The following is a 22,675-nucleotide window of genomic DNA, read 5'->3' as shown; positions in this document are numbered from 1 at the left end:
TTTAATTGAAGGATTGGAATTACAAAGCCCAGCTGCTGGTGACAGGGTTCTTTCACCTCAGGTGGTGACTCTCCATCCTCAGCCGGGGGGGGGGGCAAGAGGGAGAGAGTAGGAAGCATTTATTCCCAATGCTTTAGCCATTGAGTGTGGGGCAGACGCGACAAACGCAGCACATCTTTTCCTGCCCATTTTGTCTTGTACATTTGTCTTGCCAACAAAATTCTAAGTTTTAGGAGGTTCAGTTGACTTATCCAAATGTTCCTGTAGGTCAAACTGCACGCTCCTGATTCTACTTCAGCAATATCACCCTGCCTTCAGTACTCTGAAATATGCTTTTTAGTCACAACTGTGTCAAATTAAATCTCGCTCCTACTCTCTCAAAATCCAAACCCTGTCACCAGCACTTCAAAGTACAATCACAGTACAATCACCAACTCAAAGAGCCGAGATGGAGAAAGGTCCACCGTTTAACTGTGCGAGCATCGGATGCAGCAATACTGGAAGTTGACACCTACAATCAGACCCTTAATCCAAGAATTTGAAGATCCACAGTTTTACACTAATCTTTCATGTTTGTACCACAACTGTAAAGTTCAAGATTTTCTTTTACTCCTCAGTTTGAAGTTTTTCTTTTTCCTCACTGTAAGCTTTCATCAGCTTCCTCTGGAGTGACATCTTGGGAATACAGGTCAGAGAAGAGGGCAGGCAACCAGTACTGAGGCTCTTCCGGAGCTTGTTTGTCTACCCACGCCAAGCCTTCCTTCAACAAATGTTCCTGAAAGAGGTTAAAAGAGGTTAGGACCCCAGGGTTTTGCGTATAGTTTTCATCTAAGTTGTTGACTAGTTTATGGGAACTAGTTAATTTCCCATCCTCCCAAGCTGCAATTAAAACTTGAGAGCGGCGAGAATATGGAACTCAATACCAAACGGAGTGTTTGTGACTTGCCTGGGAAACTAGGTAAATATGAGGGAGAAAGGATATGTTGATAGGGTGAGATAAAGTAAGATGGGAGCATAAACTCTGATATAGAGCTGTTACTGAGATTTAAATATTATAACCCTAGGTAACTTACAAAGAGGGCAAAGTCATACAGAATCTAAAATGTTGAAGTGTCAAACACTAACATCAACATTTAACAAGGAACTAAAGAAACATGTACTAAAGCTTTTCTACAGATCCAAGTTTTCACAAAATATGACTGCTTTTTTTGATCTTCCTATTAAAAAGGAACTTTTTTATGACTTATTTACCGTACACGAGTCTAAGATGGGCACGATCACAAGGGAAGGTTTCACAACCTGTTCATGTTTTGATTTGTGGTATCCCAATTGACCCCAAGTAAGGTCTAGCAGTTTACCATTGCCAACAGGCGCCATGAGACATCCAGGGCGGGATTCTCTCAGCGCCGGGCCGGAGAATCGCCACGAATCGCGCCACGCCACCCTGACGCTGGGACGCGATTCCCCACAGAGTTGAGAATAGGCACCATTGGCGCCGGCATGGTCAGCGCAGCGCCGGTCGGGGGCCGCTCTATGCGGCCCACCTGCCGATTCTCAGCCCGGGATGGGCCGAGCGGCCGTAAAAAAAATCCCGAGTCCCGCTGGCGCCATTCTAACCTGCTCCTAGTCGGTGGGGCCTCAGCGTGGAAAGGTCCCGGGGCACGCTGGCCCCTTTAGCCCTACGCCATGTTGTGTCAGGGCCGGCGTGGAGAAGGGAGCTACTGCGCATGCGCGGACCCCGCGGCGCCCAGTTGACGCCGGGATCAACAACTGGTGCGACGTGGGTCGCTCCAGTGCCGTGCTGGCCCCCTGTAGGGGCCAGAATTGCTGATCCTTAGGGCATGTTGATGCCGTTGAGAAAGGCGACGGCGTCAACACTTAGCCTCAGGATCAGAGAATCCCGCCCCCAATGTTTAATACACGGGAATTTTCAAATTTATTGGCCGGCACTAGGAGTTTAGATGGGCGACTTATTTTCATTTAGCAACATCTCTTATTTGTGGAAAGGAGGTTTGCTTTTAAAAGCAGGTCCATGTTTGACTCAATCCAGTGATACCATTCCCCTCATTCTGTCAGAGTCATGGAAGGCGAAATGCAGTTAGCATCAGCAGACAGCCCAACCCTAACCGTAACAGGAAAGTATGAGAGGGAGAGAGAGAATACTGCAGCAAGTATACATACCAACACCTGGTTAGTGCGTTCAGTATCCCACTTCAGGCTGGATTTGATTTCGCTGACTGTCACATATCCATTCTTCTGTAAGACAAAGTGGATGACTTTGATTTCTCTCCCGTATCATAAAAAAAATGTTGTGAAACGAGACGAGGATAGTTTTATCCCCAGTTTCTCGTTCATGCCGTTTTTGTTTTGTTCCCTCTTTTCTAGTATAGTTTGATGGGCTCAGTAGGTAACACCTCCCCTGAGTCAGAGGGTCACGTGGTGGGATCTTCCCGTTCCTGCCAACGTAAAGAGATTTCAATGGCTCAGCAACTCTGCTGGGGGTAATTCCGGTCATTGCCCCTTGTGGGAGCTTGCTGGGTACAAATTGGCTGCCACATTACCCACATTACAATGTAGCTACAATCTAAAGGTACTTCATTGGATCTAAAAGCTACAAGAGGTCAGACGCTGGGGGCCGGTGGCAAGTAACTCATCTCTCGACTCCACAAAGCCTGTGCACCATCTATAAGACAGAAATGTGATGGAATATGGTCCACTTGCCTGGATAAGTGCAGCTCTAACAAGGTTCAAGAAGCTGGATACCATCCAGGACAAAGCAGCCCACTTCAACATGCACTCCCACCACTGATACACAATATGGAATTCCTCTCTAAAGCACTGTGGGTGTACTGACACCACATGGACTACAAGTGTGGATCCTTGTTGAAGACGACAGAGTGGGAGCTTCATTTGGGAGGGAATCATAAGGAAAATCCACAGTCTCTGCTTCAGTGACATCTATGTCCAACACAATTCACCTATTAGGTTACATGTACTGTATACTCATCGTGAATATTGGAGTATAAAATATATCATGTAAATTGTTATCTTTATGAATTTATATGCATCTATGAAGATATTAGTTGGGGGTGAAGAAAGAGTGTGATTTGATTAATTTACTGATGTTTGTACTGAAATCTTTAATAAATGTTTTATTCTTTTGTTAAAGTTCATCAGACTCCTGTGAATCTGTTCAGTATCTGCCCTGCACAGTTTCTAAAAAGAAAAGAAAAGTTGGGCAGCACGGTGGCGCAGTGGGTTAGCCCTGCAGCCTCACGGCGCCGAGGTCCCAGGTTCAATCCCAGCTCTGGCTCACTCTGTGTGTGGAGTTTGCACATTCTCCCCGTGTTTGCATGGGTTTCGCCCCCACAACCCAAAGATGTGCAGGATAGGTGGATTGGCCACGCTAAATTGCCCCTTAATTGGAAAAAATGAATTGGGTACTCTAAATTTATTTTTAAAAAAGAAAAGAAAAGTTAGGACCTATCAAGCTGGGTTCCACTCTGATATCTGGCTTGTCCAGTAGTATCAGCTGGGATCATAACATCTTCGCCGCTACCTTCTCAAGGACAATAAAATGCTGGCCTAACCAGCGACCTCCACATCCTGTGACAGAACTTTTAAAAAGTGCTTTGGAATGTCCCACAGTCATGAAAGGAACTGTATAAATCCAAATCATAGTATCATAGAATTTACAGTGCAGAAGGAGGCCATTCGGCCCATCGAGTCTGCACCGGCTCTTGGATAGAGCACCCTACCCAAGCTCACACTTCCATCCTATCCCAATAACCCAGTAACCCCACCCAACACTAAGGGCAATTTTGGACACTAAGGGCAATTTAGCATAGCCAATCCACCTAACCTGCACATCTTTGGACTGTGGGAAGAAACCGGAGCACCCGGAGAAAACCCACGCACACATGGGGAGAACGTGCAGACTCCGCACAGACAGTGACCCAAGCCGGGAATCGAACCTGGGACTCTGGAGCTGTGAAGCAATTGTGCTAACCACTATGCTACCGTGCTGCGGTAAAATCTTCCTTTACAATTCAGGCCTTGTGGAGAAACATACCTGCCCTTACACCTTTTAAAATGCTTTTTCTTGGCTTCATTATCCAAGCAAGAACAATGAGGGTGGGAACCTACGCACAAAATTGATCTGAAATGTGTGAACGATGAGAAGGCAAAGAAAAACAGAGTTGCATGGACAATTCTGTCACTTTATAGGCCACCTTGCAAAATCTGAACACAGGTAATTTCCCTCCCACACACATCGCCGACTTTAGTCACTCTACCATGGGTGCCCATACCTTCAACTGCTGAGGCTCTAAGCTGCAAAATTCAGCTCCCTCCACCTCTGACTCTTTTCCTCCTTCTCTGCCTTTCAGACACTCTAACTTCTGTTATTGTTCGAGACAAGACCCCAATTTATATTAACAAACCAGACGAGAAACCCCAACAATTTTTCAATTTGTAAACTGCGAGGAAAGGATACTTCGCTCCAGACGTAATTCCACTGACAAATAGGGATCTTTTATATTAAAACAAACTTTATTATTAACACAGGAATAACCACATTATCACAGGAAATAGCTTTTCAATTGACAATTAAACAATTCTTTAAATTAAATACAAACGCTTTACTAACTTACACCTTCTTCATCTCCAATTAAGCAAAGCCACAGGTCAAAAGCCACGGGCAAATAAAGTTACCAAACACGGATTCTTGCCATACTATGTAGAGATTTTCTTTCAGAAAAGTAGAGAGAGACTTTTCTCAGGGACAATCTGTAAATATTTCTGTCTTTGTCAAACTCTTGCTCAACCTGACAGCATTTGGCAAAACTACTGCTCAACTTTAAAACTCCTAAAAAAGTGGAGGCAGACAGGGTGGGGGGTATGGTAGGGAGGGCTGGCTACAGTTGTTGGTTACTCATTGAGTTAAGATAAGTTTATTATCTGTTGGTTATCTTTTTGATCTTGGTTGTATTTGATGTTTATTTATACATGCCTTAATAAAAATATTTTTTTTAAACTCCTAACACTGTCAAACCTATATCAAACAGCAAACTACAGGCAGCCCTGGCTCCTCCCATTAATTACATCATCTTTATCGCACTCAAGCACCATGACCTGATTACTTAAGTCTAAATACAATGTAACAAATTATCTACTCTCCAAGTACACAGTTGGAATGAATGATTCTCTCACTTTTATGACATCTTAATTGCAGCCTTAGCAGATACATCACCGGTCTATGTTAAACCAGGATTTTAAAAATATTACTGCAATATATTAAGGTATAATATATATATACCTTAACCAAGGTTTTTAAGAACATTACTGCAATAGATAAATCTATATAACACTTTCCTACATTCATCACACTTCATAGACCAAACTTTAGATCACCTATATGTGGCTCAATGTCAAATTTTGTCTGATAATTGCTCCTTTGAAGTGTCTTGGGACATTTTACTACACAAAAAAGAAGGTTCAGATTGCGATTGATCCCTTTGTCCAACAGCAGCCTCCTAAACAAATGAGGGCACTTACCTCAGCAATCTGCAGCACCACGGTGTGGTCCATGTTAAGTTCTGCAGGGACAGACTGCACCAGGTATCTGCCTCCTACTGGGATTATACTGAAGCCATTACCCAGGGATTTCAGTTTCTTTATGGCCCGAATGAGATCATCCCTGGATAGGGAAGGCAAGAGGGGAAGAAGTTGGGTGTCAAGTAACAAGAAATCAAAGGCCAAGGTCATTGGTCAAGAGGTAGGTGGGCATCAAAATTTATAAAATCAGTCATGGTGAACATCAGAACAGGAGGAGGCCATTCAGCTTGTGAGCCTGTTTGTTCTACCATACAATCAGATCATGGCTGATGTGTATCTTAACTCCATCAATCCCCTGGTTCCATCAACCCTCAATATTCTTCTCTAACAAAAATATATCAAACTCACTTTTTACATTTGAAATGAAATGAAAATCGCTTATTGTCACAAGTAGGCTTCAAATGAAGTTACTGTGAAAAGCCCCTAGTGTCCACATTCCGGCGCCTGTTCGGGGAGGCTGTTACGGGAATCAAACCGTGCTGCTGGCCTGCTTTCAAAGCCAGCAATTTAGCCCTGTGCTAAACAGCCCAATTTTCAATTGATCCTCAGCCTCAACATCTTTGTTGGGCGAGAGAGTTTCAGATTTCCACTACCCTTTGTATGATGATGTACTTCCTGGCATCACCCCTGAATGGCCCAGATCTTTATGTCCCCTTGATCTGCGTACCACCACCCACAAAAGGAAATACTTTTTCCAAGGGAACAGGAGGCGGCCATTTAGCCCTTCAAACCTGTTCCTCCATTCCATGAGATCATGGTTGATATCCAGCCCAAGTCTGTCTACTCACCTTTGTCCAATATCCCCAACTACTTTTGGTGGTTAACAAAAGTGGATCAATCTCAGATTTAAAATGATCAGTTGATCAAGAATCAATTGCTGTTTGTGGAGTTCCAAACCTCTATCATTCTCAGCATGGCACTCATTCAAAGGCCAACACAAGTACAATGGGCCGAATGGTCTCCACCTCTACATGCTCTGTTCTGATTCTATGAAATGCAATCTCGGCTGATTTTGGTTATTGAATGAAAACAGCTAGTCCCATGGTAATAAAGACATGAACATATTTAATCAATCCACTTAATTCAGGATTCCCTGTTGTACTCACTGACTGACGTCTTGGGCAAACTTGCCTCTACCTTTGAGCACACGCTGGTGCAGCTCGTCCAGTGTGATCAGACCTGGCAATGGTAAGGATTGAGTATGAGAAGCATTTCCCAGTCATTGTCGCACCAACTCCCGTTCACCCATCACCTGCATGTTGACCGAGCTCCACAAGCTTCAGTTTTAAAAGTCTCAACATTGCATTTAAATCCCACCATGGTCTCTCCCCTTCCCTGTCTCTGTAACATTCAACCCATCAGCCTGCAAAATCTACATCGTGCATATTCCCAATTTTCCTTTTTAAAATAAATTTAGAGTATACAGTTTTTTTTTTCCCAATTAAGGGCAATTTAGCATGGCCAATTCACCTACCCTGCACATCTGTGAGTGTGAGACCCAAGCAGACAGGGGGAGAATGTGCAAACTCCACACAGACAGTGACCCAGGGTCAGGGTCAAACCTGGGAGCTCGGCACCGTGAGGCAGCAGCGCTAACCACTGCGCCACCGTGCTGTCCGTATTCCCAATTCTCATTGCTCCGCCACTGGCAGCCACATCTTGATATGCCTGGGCCCCAACCTCTGGAATTCCCTCCCTAAACCTCTCCATATCTCTAGCTCTCTCCTTCTGCAAGTCGCTCCTTGAAATATAGCTCGTGGACCAAGTTTTCAGTCATCTGCCCCAATATCCACTTATGTGGCTTGGTGTCAGGTTTAGAAAAGCATCTTTGATACAATTGCAACACTAACAGCGCTATATAAATGCAAGTTGTAGTTGTAATCGGGGCTAAGGGGTGACTGCATCGTACAGAAGACTTCCATACACTTTAAACAAAACGTCTGCATTTTAGAATCCTGCAACCACTGACATTCAGAAAACAAAAGTGTAACCTGACTTAAAATACAATTAAATATCCACTCATGACCATATCCTCAAACAAATCATCTTGCCTGTTTCTGTAGTGTAGTGGTTATCAAGTCTGCTTTACACGCAGAAGGTTCTGTGTTTGAAACCATGCAGAAACATTATCAAACAAATCATCTCCCCGACAACTGGTAATGAGAGATTCACCTCCATTTCTGTGTTTCAGAGCCAGACACACTTCAATAATCTGCACTCCAAGTTCATAGTAAAAGTCTCCAACACCCAGCATCTCTGACCAGAATCCTTTGCCAGCTGTATATGGGAAATTAAAAAGTAAAACATTATGTTTAGATGATTTATTTTGTTATTACTGCAGGAAAACAGAATTCTAATCAACTTCTCCCACATTGCATCACCATGAAACACATCCAGGGCAGGTACAGCACAGGGTTAGATACAGAGTAAAGCTCCCTCTACACTGTCCCCATCAAACACTCCCAGGACAGGTACAGCACGGGGTTAGATACAGAGTAAAGCTCCCTCTACACTGTCCCCATCAAACACTCCCAGGACAGATACAGCACAGGGATAGATATGGAGTAAAGCTCCCTCTACACTGTCCCCTTCAAACACTCCCAGGGCAGGTACAGCACGAGGTTAGATACAGAGTAAAGCTCCCTCTACACTGTCCCCATCAAACACTCCCAGGACAGGTACAGCACGGGGTTAGATACAGAGTAAAGCTCCCTCTACACTGTCCCCATCAAACACTCCCAGGACAGGTACAGCACAGGGTTAGATACAGAGTAAAGCTCCCTCTACACTGTCCCCATCAAACACTCCCAGGACAGGTACAGCATGGGGCTAGATACAGTGTAAAGCTCCCTCTACACTGTCCCCATCAAACACTCCCAGGACAGGTACAGCACGAGGTTAGATACAGAGTAAAGCTCCCTCCACAATGTCCCATCAAACATCCCCAGAGCAGGTACAGCACGGGGTTAAATACAGAACAATGCTCCCTCTACACTGTCCCCATCACACACTCCCAGGACATGTACAGCACAGGGTTAGAAATTGGATAGATATGAATTAGCAAGATTACAGGCAAGGGGGTCCACTCCGATTGTAGCACACATGTCCTGAAACTGAACACGAAACTGTGAGCTTTTCCGAATCTCCTGCTTGTGCTTGCTGGCAAATTCCTCCAGATGTGTCTTGAACATTTCCAGCTGCTTTGACATCTGTGTACAATGAGAAAAATTCAGTCTGGTTTGGGTAACAAGGACCACTGGTCCCTCTGTATAAGAAGGTGCTGAAAGAAAAGTGCCAGCATCAGACAGTAAAAAGGGCAATGAATCGGTTTTGTGCTTACGAATACATCCACTCACCTGAGCCAGCTGATCCTCGGCCATCACTGTTCCTCGCTCTTTATATTTGGCCTAAGGCAAATCCAATTACAAAATGTTAGGCAACAAAATAACATTAAGAAAAAAAGTACGGATAGACATGCATTTCTGTAGCACCTTTCGTATCCTAAGGACGCCCCAAAGCTCTTCACAGCCAAAGAACAACTTTTGAAATGAAGCCACTGTTGTATTGTTTGAAACACAAAAACCATTCAGCAGGCATCGCTAAATTGTGAACAGATCAAAGACGCTGGCTAATTTACTCCCAGGTCACTGAAACCATCCCAACTACTACTGAACAAGAGATCGGCTAACAGTGCATGAAGATGGGGATGTCCCTGGTCTCTGTTGAGTCAAAAACATTTTCCTCAAGACAGGCAGGAACAGGAGTAAAGTAATTTAACCTCTCGATCCTGCTCCACCATTCAATAGGATCATGGTGGATGAAGAGTGGTCTCAGCTCCACTTTCCAGTCTGCCCTTCAGAACCCTCGGCTCCTTTAACATAAATCTGTCTAACCTGGACTTCCGGTGGCAGCTATGTGACGAGCACGCGCGGCGACTCTCATCAGGGTACTTTCATTTTGACCCTTTTTGCCCCGTCTGTGGGTGATGGGGGGAAATTTGATTATATTGATGAGATAAGGTCCCCATATAGAAGTAATGCCCAACAAATATAATTCAAGACAGAGGTTGGGCAAAGAATCAGCTTCGGACTCAGAAGCCTCGAGTCTCGTTGGTGGAGAGAATGGAGGAGGCTCCTGCTGTGACCTTGGCCTCTCCCTGAACGGCTGGCGAGATTCTTGGTGGACTAATTCAAGAAACATCGGCAGGTGGTCGCCGAGGACCTTGATAAGGCAATGGAAGGACATCCAGCCCCCATCTGTACGCCCTTGGAGAAGACGGACCGGCAGGCAAAGGAGCAAGGCGCAGTAATACAAAAGGTGGAGGTGGCACGCTCGGATCAGAGTGACCAGACTGTCTCCCTGGTGATGGAGAGGGCGTTTCTGGCTGAAGAGCACAAAGTGTTGAAGGCCAAGGTAGACGATCTGGAGCACTGTTCCAGACGGAAAAATGTAAGAATCGTTGGGCTGCCAGAGGGTCTTGAGAGATTAAATCCTACAGACTATACGTCCAAGATATTTGAGAAGATGGTGGGAGAGGAGGAATTGCCATCCCCTCCTGTGTTGGACCAGGCCCATCGGTCGCTGAGGCAGAAGCCCTGATCTGGGGAACCAGCACTGGAAATCGTCAGGTTTCACAGGTAACAAGGCAAGGAACAGGCCCCGAGGTGGGCAAAAGGCCATCCAGCCTATAGATGGGGAGGGCCATGCCGTCAGGATATATCAGATTGTGGGAGCAGAGCTGGCGAGAAGGCCTGCGGTGCTCAACAAGACCAAGGCCACGTTGTCCAAGAGTAATGTGCGATTTGGTGTGGTGTACCCAGCTCGTCTGCGAGTGACTTTTAAAGAGAGAGAATATCACTTTGATGTGCCAGAGGATGCAAATGAGTTTGTTAAGAAACATGGACTGGGGACAAACTAAATAATTGTTCGTTGTTAGGTACATTTGTATCTATATTTATTGCGGGATTTTTGTATTGTGGGTGATCCGTCCTAAAATCTGGTGCCCAGAACGGCTCACAGTGACTCCATTTGGGGTCTAACCAGGGTTTTGTATAACTACAGCATAACTTCTGAGTATTTATACTCCAATCCTCTAGACATAAAGGCTAGCATTCCATTCGCCTTTTTGATTATTTTATGCACTTGTTGGTGTCATTTTAAGGATCTATGCACCTGAGCCCCCAAGTCTCTTTGGACATCCTCTGCATCTAACCTCTTTCTATTTCGAAAGTTCCCTGTTCTATCCTATTTTGGTCCAAAATGGATAACCTCACACTTGCTTACATTAAATTCTATCTGCCACAATTTTGGCCATTCGCCTCGTCTGCCAATATTTCCTTGCAATTTCATGCTATCATCTAGGCTATGCCACCCAACTTTGTATCATTCACAAATTTGGATATATGATTTTCTATGTCATCATCCAAGTCATTAATGAATAGTGTCAATAATTGAGGCCCCAGCATAAATCCCTGTGGCATGCCACTAGTCACCTCCTGCCAATTAGAGTAATTACCCATTATCCCCACTCTCTGTTGCCTGCCACTCAACCAGTTTCCTAACCATGTCAATAATGTGCCCTTAAACTCTGTGGGCTTCCACCTTAGTTAACAGTCACTGTGAGAGACTTTATCAAATGCCTTTTGGAAGTCCATATAAATGACATCCATCGACAATCCCCTGTCCACTACCTTAGTCACCTCCTCAGAAATTCAATAAGATTAGTCAGGCATGACCATCCCTTCACAAATCCATGCTGGCTCTCCCTGATCGACCAAAGTTTTTCAAAGTGTTGAGTTACTCCATCCCCGATCATAGACTCCAGCAATTTCCCCATCATAGGCGGCACGGTAGCACAGTAGTTAGCACTGTTGCTTAACGGCTCCAGGGTTCAATTCCCTGCTTGGGTCACTGTCTGTACGGAGTCTGCATGTTCTCCCCGTGTCTGCGTGAGTTTCCTCCCACAAGTCCTGAAAGACATGCTTGTTAGGTGAATTGGACATTTTGAATTCTCCCTCAGTGTACCCAAAGAGATGCCAGAGTGTGGCGACTAGGGGCTTTTCACAGTAACCTCATTGCAGTGTTAATGTAAGCCGACTTGTGACACTAATAAAGATTATTATTATATTAAAGGCTCATCCTCCCCCTTCACCTCTTGATTTAAAAAGAATAAATTTAGAGTACCCAATTCATTTTTTCCAATTAAGGGGCAATTTAGCGTGGCCAATCCACCTAGCCTGCACATCTTTGGGTTGTGGGGGCGAAACCCACGCAAACACGGGGAGAATGTGTAAACTCCACACAGGCAGTGACCCAGAGCCAGGATTGAACCTGGGACCCGACGCCATGAGACAGCAGTGCTAACCCACTGCGCCACCGTGCTGCCCCTTCACCTCTTGATTTTCAAGAATCTCACTAAGTTTTCCAAGTCCTCTACCATGAGGACAGACACAAAATAACTGTTCATGGGGTGGCACGGTGGTTAGCACTGCTACCTCACAGCACTGAGGACCCGCGTTAGATCCCAGCCCACTGTCCGTGTGGAGTTTGCACATTCTCCCCGTGTTTGTGTGGGTCTCAACCCAAAGATGTGCAGGGTAGGTGATTGGCCACGCTAAATTGCCCTAATTGGGAAAAAAAGATGTGGTACTTAAAAAAAATATGTTTTCTTTTTTAAAGTAACTTTTTTTTTTTAATAGCTTTTTAAAAAAAAAATGTTTTATTAAAGTTTTACCACTGAGCGTTTTTACATAATAAAAATAGAAATACAGATAATAATAAAAAATAACAATCATATCCCAAAGCTTACAGTGAAACTACTTACACAACAGACATTTTTTAAATAAAACAGAACAAGGTGGGTTTTGTCTCCATGCCCAACTCACATTGTATCAACAGTACCCCCCCCAAGATGCTGCTGCTGCTGACGCTTACTGCTCCCCTAGAAAGTCAAGGAAAGGTTGCCACTGCCGGGAGAACCCCATCAAGGATCCTCTCAAGGCGAACTTTATTCGCTCCAGGCTGAGGAACCCCGTCATATCACTAACCCAGGTCTCCACGCTCGGGGATTTCGAGTCCATCCACATTAGCAAGATCCGTCTCCGGGCTGCCAGGGAGGCAAAGGCCAGTACCTCGGCCTCTTTCGCTTCCTGCACTCCCGGATCCTCCGACACCCCAAATATCGCTACTGTTGGACTCGCCTTCACCCGAGTGTCCAAAATCCTAGACATCACCCTCGCAAACCCCTGCCAGAATTCTTTAAGCGCCGGGCATGCCCAAAACATATGGGCATGGTTCACCGGACTCCCTTCACATCTCGGGCACCTGTCCTCCACCCCAAAAAACTTACTCATCCTTGCCGCCGTTATATGCGCCGATGCACCACCTTAAACTGAATTAAGCTGAGCCTGGCACATGGTGAGGAGGAGTTCACCCTGCCCAGGGCATCAGCCCACAAGCCCTCATCCAGCTCCTCCCCCGCCACCCCCCCCGCCACCCCCCTCCTCCCCCCCGCCACCCCCCGCTCCTCCCCCCGCCACCCCCCTCCTCCCCCCGCCACCCCCCGCTCCTCCCCCCCGCCACCCCCCGCTCCTCCCCCCCGCCACCCCCCGCTCCTCCCCCCCGCTCCTCCCCCCCTCCTCCCACCCTACCCCCCTCCTCCTCCCCCCCGCCACCCCCCCGCCTCCCCCTCCTCCCCCCCCGCCACCCCCCTCCTCCCCGCCTCCCCCCCCTCCCGCCACCCCCCTCCTCCCCCCGCAACCCCCACCTCCTCCCCCCTCCCCGCCACCCCCCCTCCTCCCCCCCACTGCCACCCCCCCTCCTCCCCCCGCCACCCCCCCCCCACCGCCACCCCCCCCCCACGCCACCCCCCTCCTCCCCCCCCGCCACCCCCCCTCCCCCCCCGCCACCGCCCCCCCCCCCCGCCACCCGCCCCCCCCCCCCCCCCCCGCCATTGAATATGCAGAAACAGTTTATCGTGGAGTCTGTCCAATCTCTCTTCAGTAGTCACATGGAATCGAAACATTAACTCCGCTTCAAGGCAGCACGGTGGCACAGTGGTTAGCACTGCTGCCTCACGGCACTGAGGACCCGGGTTCGATCCTGACCCTGGGTCCCTGTCTGTGTGGAGTTTGCACATTCTCCCCGGGTCTGCGTGGGTCTCACCTCCACAACCCAAAGATGTGCAGGGTAGGTCGATTGGCCCTGCTAAATTGCCCCTTAATTGGGACAAAAAAAATTGGGTACTCTAAATTTATTTTTTAAAACTCTGGTTCTCTCCACAAATACCGCCAGACCTGCTGGGTTTACCCAGCATTTTCTGTTTTTATTTCAGATTTGAACAGTATTACTTTCAATTTGATAGTATGCTTAACTTCCTTATTGAGCCACAGATGACGCCTTTCTTTCTTACTGGGATAAATCTTCATTGAGCGTTATTAAATATCTACCTTTTAACCTGGTTTCCCAGTTCACTTTCGCCACCATATTCTCATAGTTACATTTGCTCAGGTTTAAACCACTAGTCACAGATGCATCCTTCTCCATTTCAACTGGACACGAGCAAACAAGCCAGGCCAACATTGCCAATGTCGTACTGTGGGAGTGCTGTCTTTCAGATGATACATTAAACTGAAACCCTGCCTGTCCTCTCAGGCGGGCATAAAAGATCTCATGTCACTATACTGTTGAACAGAAGGGGAGCGTTATCCCGTGACAGGCAAATAATTATCTAACAGCCTACTCCTGTTCCTATTTGTTATGGTCATAGCCAACATCACAAAAACAGATTATTTGGTCCCGATTTGTGGAGCTTGCTCTGCACCAAATCGGCTGCCACGTTTCCTACATTACACAACAGTAGGCCGGTTTAGCTCACTTGGCTAGACAGCTGGTTCGTGATGCAGAGCAATGCCTGCAGTGCCGGTTCTATTCCTGTATCGGCTGAGGCGACTCATGGTGGTGGAGGCGACTCATGGTGGTGGTTAAATCACCACCAGTCAGCTCGCCCCCTCAAAGGGCCATCTGGGACTATGGCGACTTTACCTTACCCATTATAAAACAGTGACTACTCTTCAAAAATACATCATTGGCTGGAAAATGCTTTGAGGCAACCGGCTATCATGAAAGGCACTATAAAAACGCAAATACGGAGGAAAGTTCTAAATTTAAAGAATGGAAGTCAGAAGTTATATTTTACACCGGATTTGTTTTTCATAGCCGTACTGCAATGGAATGTGAACCTAGACTGTTTTCAAATCACTGGACGGGATTTGAACCTACCACCTTCTGACTTGGAGGTGAGAATGCTACCTATGGAGGCAGCTTGAGCAGCATTGAATTTATTTTATTTTCTACAGATGCACGTCCAATCAATCACAATTTATAGTACATACCCCTTTTCCCCTGTAGTATAAACTATAATCCCTTGAAATTTGGTCATTCTTGCATTTGTTCTGATGATTGCAAGGGGAAAAGCTTTGGCAATATGTCCCTCTTCAACAATATTCATGATAAAAACAGTATGTAATACTGTGCAATATACCCCAGTGTGCGCAATATACAATTCGGTACATTTCTGTCATTCGAATTGGAAGTCCCCTCATAAAAGACTACAATTTATACCATTCCTTTCACAACCTTAGAATGTCACAAGGGCACAACACTGGTGGGAAAGGGGCAACAGGTTGAAACTGGTGAGGAACAGATTGTAACTGGACATAAAGGGCAGTAGATTGTAACTGGGAGTAAAGGGAATAGATTGTAACTGGGAGTAAAGGGAATAGATTGTAACTGGGAGTAAAGGGAATAGATTCTAACTGGGAGTAAGGGGAATAGATTCTAACTGGGAGTAAAGGGAATAGATTCTAACTGGGAGTAAAGGGAATAGATTCTAACTGGGAGTAAGGGGAATAGATTCTAACTGGGAGTAAAGGGAATAGATTGTAACTGGGAGTAAGGGGAATAGATTGTAACTGGGAGTAAGGGGAATAGATTGTAACTGGGAGTAAAGGGAATAGATTCTAACTGGGAGTAAAGGGAATAGATTGTAACTGGGAGTAAGGGGAATAGATTCTAACTGGGAGTAAAGGGAATAGATTCTAACTGGGAGTAAAGGGAATAGATTGTAACTGGGAGTAAGGGGAATAGATTGTAACTGGGAGTAAAGGGAATAGATTCTAACTGGGAGTAAGGGGAATAGATTGTAACTGGGAGTAAAGGGAATAGATTGTAACTGGGAGTAAGGGGAATAGATTGTAACTGGGAGTAAAGGGAATAGATTCTAACTGGGAGTAAGGGGAATAGATTGTAACTGGGAGTAAAGGGAATAGATTGTAACTGGGAGTAAAGTGAATAGATTCTAACTGGGAGTAAGGGGAATAGATTGTAACTGGGAGTAAGGGGAATAGATTGTAACTGGGAGTAAAGGGAATAGATTCTAACTGGGAGTAAGGGGAATAGATTGTAACTGGGAGTAAGGGGAATAGATTCTAACTGGGAGTAAAGGGAATAGATTCTAACTGGGAGTAAGGGGAATAGATTCTAACTGGGAGTAAAGGGAATAGATTCCAACTGGGAGTAAAGGGAATAGATTGTAACTGGGAGTAAGGGGAATAGATTGTAACTGGGAGTAAAGGGAATAGATTCTAACTGGGAGTAAGGGGAATAGATTGTAACTGGGAGTAAAGGGAATAGATTGTAACTGGGAGTAAGGGGAATAGATTGTAACTGGGAGTAAAGGGAATAGATTCTAACTGGGAGTAAGGGGAATAGATTGTAACTGGGAGTAAAGGGAATAGATTGTAACTGGGAGTAAAGTGAATAGATTCTAACTGGGAGTAAGGGGAATAGATTGTAACTGGGAGTAAAGGGAATAGATTGTAACTGGGAGTAAAGTGAATAGATTCTAACTGGGAGTAAGGGGAATAGATTGTAACTGGGAGTAAGGGGAATAGATTGTAACTGGGAGTAAAGGGAATAGATTCTAACTGGGAGTAAGGGGAATAGATTGTAACTGGGAGTAAGGGGAATAGATTCTAACTGGGAGTAAAGGGAATAGATTCTAACTGGGAGTAAGGGGAATAGATTCTAACTGGGAGTAAAGGGAATAGATTCCAACTGGGAGTAAAGGGAATAGATTGTAACTGGGAGTAAGGGGAATAGATTGTAACTGGGAGTAAAGGGAATAGATTCTAACTGGGAGTAAGGGGAATAGATTGTAACTGGGAGTAAAGGGAATAGATTGTAACTGGGAGTAAGGGGAATAGATTGTAACTGGGAGTAAAGGGAATAGATTCTAACTGGGAGTAAGGGGAATAGATTGTAACTGGGAGTAAGGGGAATAGATTGTAACTGGGAGTAAAGGGAATAGATTCTAACTGGGAGTAAGGGGAATAGATTGTAACTGGGAGTAAGGGGAATAGATTCTAACTGGGAGTAAAGGGAATAGATTCTAACTGGGAGTAAGGGGAATAGATTCTAACTGGGAGTAAAGGGAATAGATTCCAACTGGGAGTAAAGGGAATAGATTGTAACTGGGAGTAAGGGGAATAGATTGTAACTGGGAGTAAAGGGAATAGATTCTAACTGGGAGTAAGGGGAATAGATTGTAACTGGGAGTAAAGGGAATAGATTGTAACTGGGAGTAAGGGGAATAGATTGTAACTGGGAGTAAAGGGAATAGATTCTAACTGGGAGTAAGGGGAATAGATTGTAACTGGGAGTAAAGGGAATAGATTGTAACTGGGAGTAAAGTGAATAGATTCTAACTGGGAGTAAGGGGAATAGATTGTAACTGGGAGTAAGGGGAATAGATTGTAACTGGGAGTAAAGGGAATAGATTCTAACTGGGAGTAAGGGGAATAGATTGTAACTGGGAGTAAGGGGAATAGATTCTAACTGGGAGTAAAGGGAATAGATTCTAACTGGGAGTAAGGGGAATAGATTCTAACTGGGAGTAAGGGGAATAGATTCTAACTGGGAGTAAGGGGAATAGATTGTAACTGGGAGTAAAGGGAATAGATTCTAACTGGGAGTAAAGGGAATAGATTGTAACTGGGAGTAAGGGGAATAGATTCTAACTGGGAGTAAAGGGAATAGATTCTAACTGGGAGTAAAGGGAATAGATTGTAACTGGGAGTAAGGGGAATAGATTGTAACTGGGAGTAAAGGGAATAGATTCTAACTGGGAGTAAGGGGAATAGATTGTAACTGGGAGTAAAGGGAATAGATTGTAACTGGGAGTAAGGGGAATAGATTGTAACTGGGAGTAAAGGGAATAGATTCTAACTGGGAGTAAGGGGAATAGATTGTAACTGGGAGTAAAGGGAATAGATTGTAACTGGGAGTAAAGTGAATAGATTCTAACTGGGAGTAAGGGGAATAGATTGTAACTGGGAGTAAGGGGAATAGATTGTAACTGGGAGTAAAGGGAATAGATTCTAACTGGGAGTAAGGGGAATAGATTGTAACTGGGAGTAAGGGGAATAGATTCTAACTGGGAGTAAAGGGAATAGATTCTAACTGGGAGTAAGGGGAATAGATTCTAACTGGGAGTAAAGGGAATAGATTCCAACTGGGAGTAAAGGGAATAGATTGTAACTGGGAGTAAGGGGAATAGATTGTAACTGGGAGTAAAGGGAATAGATTCTAACTGGGAGTAAGGGGAATAGATTGTAACTGGGAGTAAAGGGAATAGATTGTAACTGGGAGTAAGGGGAATAGATTGTAACTGGGAGTAAAGGGAATAGATTCTAACTGGGAGTAAGGGGAATAGATTGTAACTGGGAGTAAAGGGAATAGATTGTAACTGGGAGTAAAGTGAATAGATTCTAACTGGGAGTAAGGGGAATAGATTGTAACTGGGAGTAAAGGGAATAGATTGTAACTGGGAGTAAAGTGAATAGATTCTAACTGGGAGTAAGGGGAATAGATTGTAACTGGGAGTAAGGGGAATAGATTGTAACTGGGAGTAAAGGGAATAGATTCTAACTGGGAGTAAGGGGAATAGATTGTAACTGGGAGTAAGGGGAATAGATTCTAACTGGGAGTAAAGGGAATAGATTCTAACTGGGAGTAAGGGGAATAGATTCTAACTGGGAGTAAAGGGAATAGATTCCAACTGGGAGTAAAGGGAATAGATTGTAACTGGGAGTAAGGGGAATAGATTGTAACTGGGAGTAAAGGGAATAGATTCTAACTGGGAGTAAGGGGAATAGATTGTAACTGGGAGTAAAGGGAATAGATTGTAACTGGGAGTAAGGGGAATAGATTGTAACTGGGAGTAAAGGGAATAGATTCTAACTGGGAGTAAGGGGAATAGATTGTAACTGGGAGTAAGGGGAATAGATTGTAACTGGGAGTAAAGGGAATAGATTCTAACTGGGAGTAAGGGGAATAGATTGTAACTGGGAGTAAGGGGAATAGATTCTAACTGGGAGTAAAGGGAATAGATTCTAACTGGGAGTAAGGGGAATAGATTCTAACTGGGAGTAAAGGGAATAGATTCCAACTGGGAGTAAAGGGAATAGATTGTAACTGGGAGTAAGGGGAATAGATTGTAACTGGGAGTAAAGGGAATAGATTCTAACTGGGAGTAAGGGGAATAGATTGTAACTGGGAGTAAAGGGAATAGATTGTAACTGGGAGTAAGGGGAATAGATTGTAACTGGGAGTAAAGGGAATAGATTCTAACTGGGAGTAAGGGGAATAGATTGTAACTGGGAGTAAAGGGAATAGATTGTAACTGGGAGTAAAGTGAATAGATTCTAACTGGGAGTAAGGGGAATAGATTGTAACTGGGAGTAAGGGGAATAGATTGTAACTGGGAGTAAAGGGAATAGATTCTAACTGGGAGTAAGGGGAATAGATTGTAACTGGGAGTAAGGGGAATAGATTCTAACTGGGAGTAAAGGGAATAGATTCTAACTGGGAGTAAGGGGAATAGATTCTAACTGGGAGTAAGGGGAATAGATTCTAACTGGGAGTAAGGGGAATAGATTGTAACTGGGAGTAAAGGGAATAGATTCCAACTGGGAGTAAAGGGAATAGATTGTAACTGGGAGTAAGGGGAATAGATTGTAACTGGGAGTAAAGGGAATAGATTCTAACTGGGAGTAAGGGGAATAGATTGTAACTGGGAGTAAAGGGAATAGATTGTAACTGGGAGTAAGGGGAATAGATTGTAACTGGGAGTAAAGGGAATAGATTCTAACTGGGAGTAAGGGGAATAGATTGTAACTGGGAGTAAAGGGAATAGATTGTAACTGGGAGTAAAGTGAATAGATTCTAACTGGGAGTAAGGGGAATAGATTGTAACTGGGAGTAAGGGGAATAGATTGTAACTGGGAGTAAAGGGAATAGATTCTAACTGGGAGTAAGGGGAATAGATTGTAACTGGGAGTAAGGGGAATAGATTCTAACTGGGAGTAAAGGGAATAGATTCTAACTGGGAGTAAGGGGAATAGATTCTAACTGGGAGTAAGGGGAATAGATTCTAACTGGGAGTAAGGGGAATAGATTGTAACTGGGAGTAAGGGGAATAGATTCTAACTGGGAGTAAGGGGAATAGATTCTAACTGGGAGTAAGGGGAATAGATTCTAACTGGGAGTAAAGGGAATAGATTCTAACTGGGAGTAAGGGGAATAGATTCTAACTGGGAGTAAAGGGAATAGATTGTAACTGGGAGTAAAGGGAATAGATTCTAACTGGGAGTAAGGGGAATAGATTGTAACTGGGAGTAAGGGGAATAGATTCTAACTGGGAGTAAGGGGAATAGATTGTAACTGGGAGTAAAGGGAATAGATTGTAACTGGGAGTAAAGGGAATAGATTGTAACTGGGAGTAAGGGGAATAGATTGTAACTGGGAGTAAGGGGAATAGATTGTAACTGGGAGTAAGGGGAATAGATTCTAACTGGGAGTAAGGGGAATAGATTGTAACTGGGAGTAAGGGGAATAGATTGTAACTGGGAGTAAGGGGAATAGATTGTAACTGGGAGTAAGGGGAATAGATTCTAACTGGGAGTAAGGGGAATAGATTGTAACTGGGAGTAAGGGGAATAGATTGTAACTGGGAGTAAGGGGAATAGATTCTAACTGGGAGTAAGGGGAATAGATTGTAACTGGGAGTAAGGGGAATAGATTCTAACTGGGAGTAAGGGGAATAGATTGTAACTGGGAGTAAGGGGAATAGATTCTAACTGGGAGTAAGGGGAATAGATTCTAACTGGGAGTAAGGGGAATAGATTCTAACTGGGAGTAAAGGGAATAGATTCTAACTGGGAGTAAGGGGAATAGATTCTAACTGGGAGTAAAGGGAATAGATTGTAACTGGGAGTAAAGGGAATAGATTCTAACTGGGAGTAAGGGGAATAGATTGTAACTGGGAGTAAGGGGAATAGATTCTAACTGGGAGTAAGGGGAATAGATTGTAACTGGGAGTAAAGGGAATAGATTGTAACTGGGAGTAAAGGGAATAGATTGTAACTGGGAGTAAGGGGAATAGATTGTAACTGGGAGTAAGGGGAATAGATTGTAACTGGGAGTAAGGGGAATAGATTCTAACTGGGAGTAAGGGGAATAGATTGTAACTGGGAGTAAGGGGAATAGATTCTAACTGGGAGTAAGGGGAATAGATTGTAACTGGGAGTAAGGGGAATAGATTCTAACTGGGAGTAAGGGGAATAGATTGTAACTGGGAGTAAGGGGAATAGATTCTAACTGGGAGTAAGGGGAATACCCGGTGTGGAAAAGCAGGATAAATTGGAATTTACCTCTGCCAGTTTCCTCTTGGCAATGGCTCCGGCTCCAACTCCCCTTCGGTGCATCTTTGCAGAACTTCGGCTCTGGTTTGTTTTGTGCCGGAAGAATCAGGAAGCGGGTTGTCGGCCCTGCCCCGCTTCCCGGTCTCCGGCTCCGCCTTCTTCCCGGCCCCGCGCTGACTCCATCCGCCTGCGCCACGGAGGCGGCGGCCAGGCCCGCGGCCTAGGCCAGCGCCCTGCTCCTCGCTGTGACTTTGTAAAGACACTTTCCAAGCCCCTCACATCCCGCTTCTCTGGATCTTTGATCCGGTGTCTGAATCAGCGCCATTTCCGCTGTTTATGAAACTACATTTCCCATCCTGCTTCCAACCTTCTCTCATCCTCTCTCCACAACAACCCTCAGTGTGTTTATACATGGAAACTATTATTATAATAATCTGTATTGTCACAAGTAGGCTTACATTAACACTGCAATGAAGTTACAGTGAAAAGCCCCTAGTCACCACACTCCGGCACCTGTTCGGGTTCAGTGATGCTCCATTCCAACCTCCTCCAGCCTACTTCATCCAAGCCCATCAACACGGCACGGTGGTTAGCACTGCTGCCTCACAGCGGCACGGACCCAGGCGGCATGGCGGCACAGGGGTTAGCACTGCTGCCTCACAGCGCCAGGGACCCTGGTTCGATTCCGACATTGGATGACTGGAGTTTGCACGTTCCCTTTGTGTCTAAAGATGGCCAAGTTAGTTGAGGTTACGGGGCATGGGCCCCTTTCAGAGGGACGGTGCAGACAGGATGGGCCGAATTTGACCTCCTGAACTGTACGGATTCTATTCTATTTCTTTCCCCCACACGTGTTTATTTAGCCTCTGAATAGATGGATTAAAGGTGCTGCAGCAGTTGTGTGTTTTTGCTATTTGGACTTAGTCAAGGCTTAGGAGGGGAACTTGCTGTATTATTCTTTGTGTCTGAATAAAGCTCGTAGTCTTACAGTTGAAGTAGATGCTTTTTTTCTATGAGTTTGTTCTCTTCAGCGCTTAAGGCTGTGTTACATCTGAGCTGCCTGTCTGTGTCCTGCTCACCAGCTGCTATTCCTGTGGAGAGAGACTGACTTCCTGTTGTCTATGTATTTATACATTCCTTTGCTCCCTCCAGTGGTTACTTAGTTGAAGTGTATTTAGCTTAACTCCTTGTGTATATACAGTGATGCATATCACTACATTCCCCTTTTTTCTTGTTACATATTTTCTGTACTTTGTTTTAGAAAATTGTACAACACAGGTAGATAAATGATGATGTGT

At 44.9% G+C, this 22,675-nt stretch overlaps 1 protein-coding gene across 1 annotated transcript; it reads right to left on the bottom strand.

The window, feature by feature from the left end:
• Positions 1–612: 612 nt before the first annotated feature.
• On the bottom strand, positions 613–21,644 carry snf8 (SNF8 subunit of ESCRT-II). The gene is made up of 8 exons (XM_072487515.1): positions 21,387–21,644; positions 8,973–9,023; positions 8,687–8,825; positions 7,789–7,893; positions 6,723–6,795; positions 5,557–5,698; positions 2,182–2,256; positions 613–775 (listed from the first exon to the last, which is right to left on the bottom strand). Exons 1-8 carry the CDS (start codon positions 21,438–21,440, stop codon positions 638–640), a joined length of 777 nt encoding a protein of 258 aa, XP_072343616.1. The 5' UTR covers positions 21,441–21,644; the 3' UTR covers positions 613–637.
• Positions 21,645–22,675: the final 1,031 nt, after the last annotated feature.

This window comes from Scyliorhinus torazame, chromosome 21, assembly GCF_047496885.1.
Source record: "Scyliorhinus torazame isolate Kashiwa2021f chromosome 21, sScyTor2.1, whole genome shotgun sequence".
Lineage (NCBI taxonomy): Eukaryota > Metazoa > Chordata > Chondrichthyes > Carcharhiniformes > Scyliorhinidae > Scyliorhinus > Scyliorhinus torazame.
The sequence above is the reverse complement of the archived record's forward strand: the minus strand, read 5'-3'. Positions and strand labels throughout refer to the sequence as shown.

Bases quoted from the DNA above. Each gene is read 5' to 3' on its own strand.
- snf8 (XM_072487515.1), bottom strand. From the start codon at position 21,440: ATGCACCGAAGGGGAGTTGGAGCCGGAGCCATTGCCAAGAGGAAACTG. The intron at 9,024-21,386 runs GTAAATTCCAAT...GATTTGCCTTAG, and splicing joins CCAAGAGGAAACTGGCAGAG to GCCAAATATAAAGAGCGAGG. The intron at 2,257-5,556 runs GTAAGTGCCCTC...TTTGTCTTACAG, and splicing joins TGGTGCTGCAGATTGCTGAG to AAGAATGGATATGTGACAGT.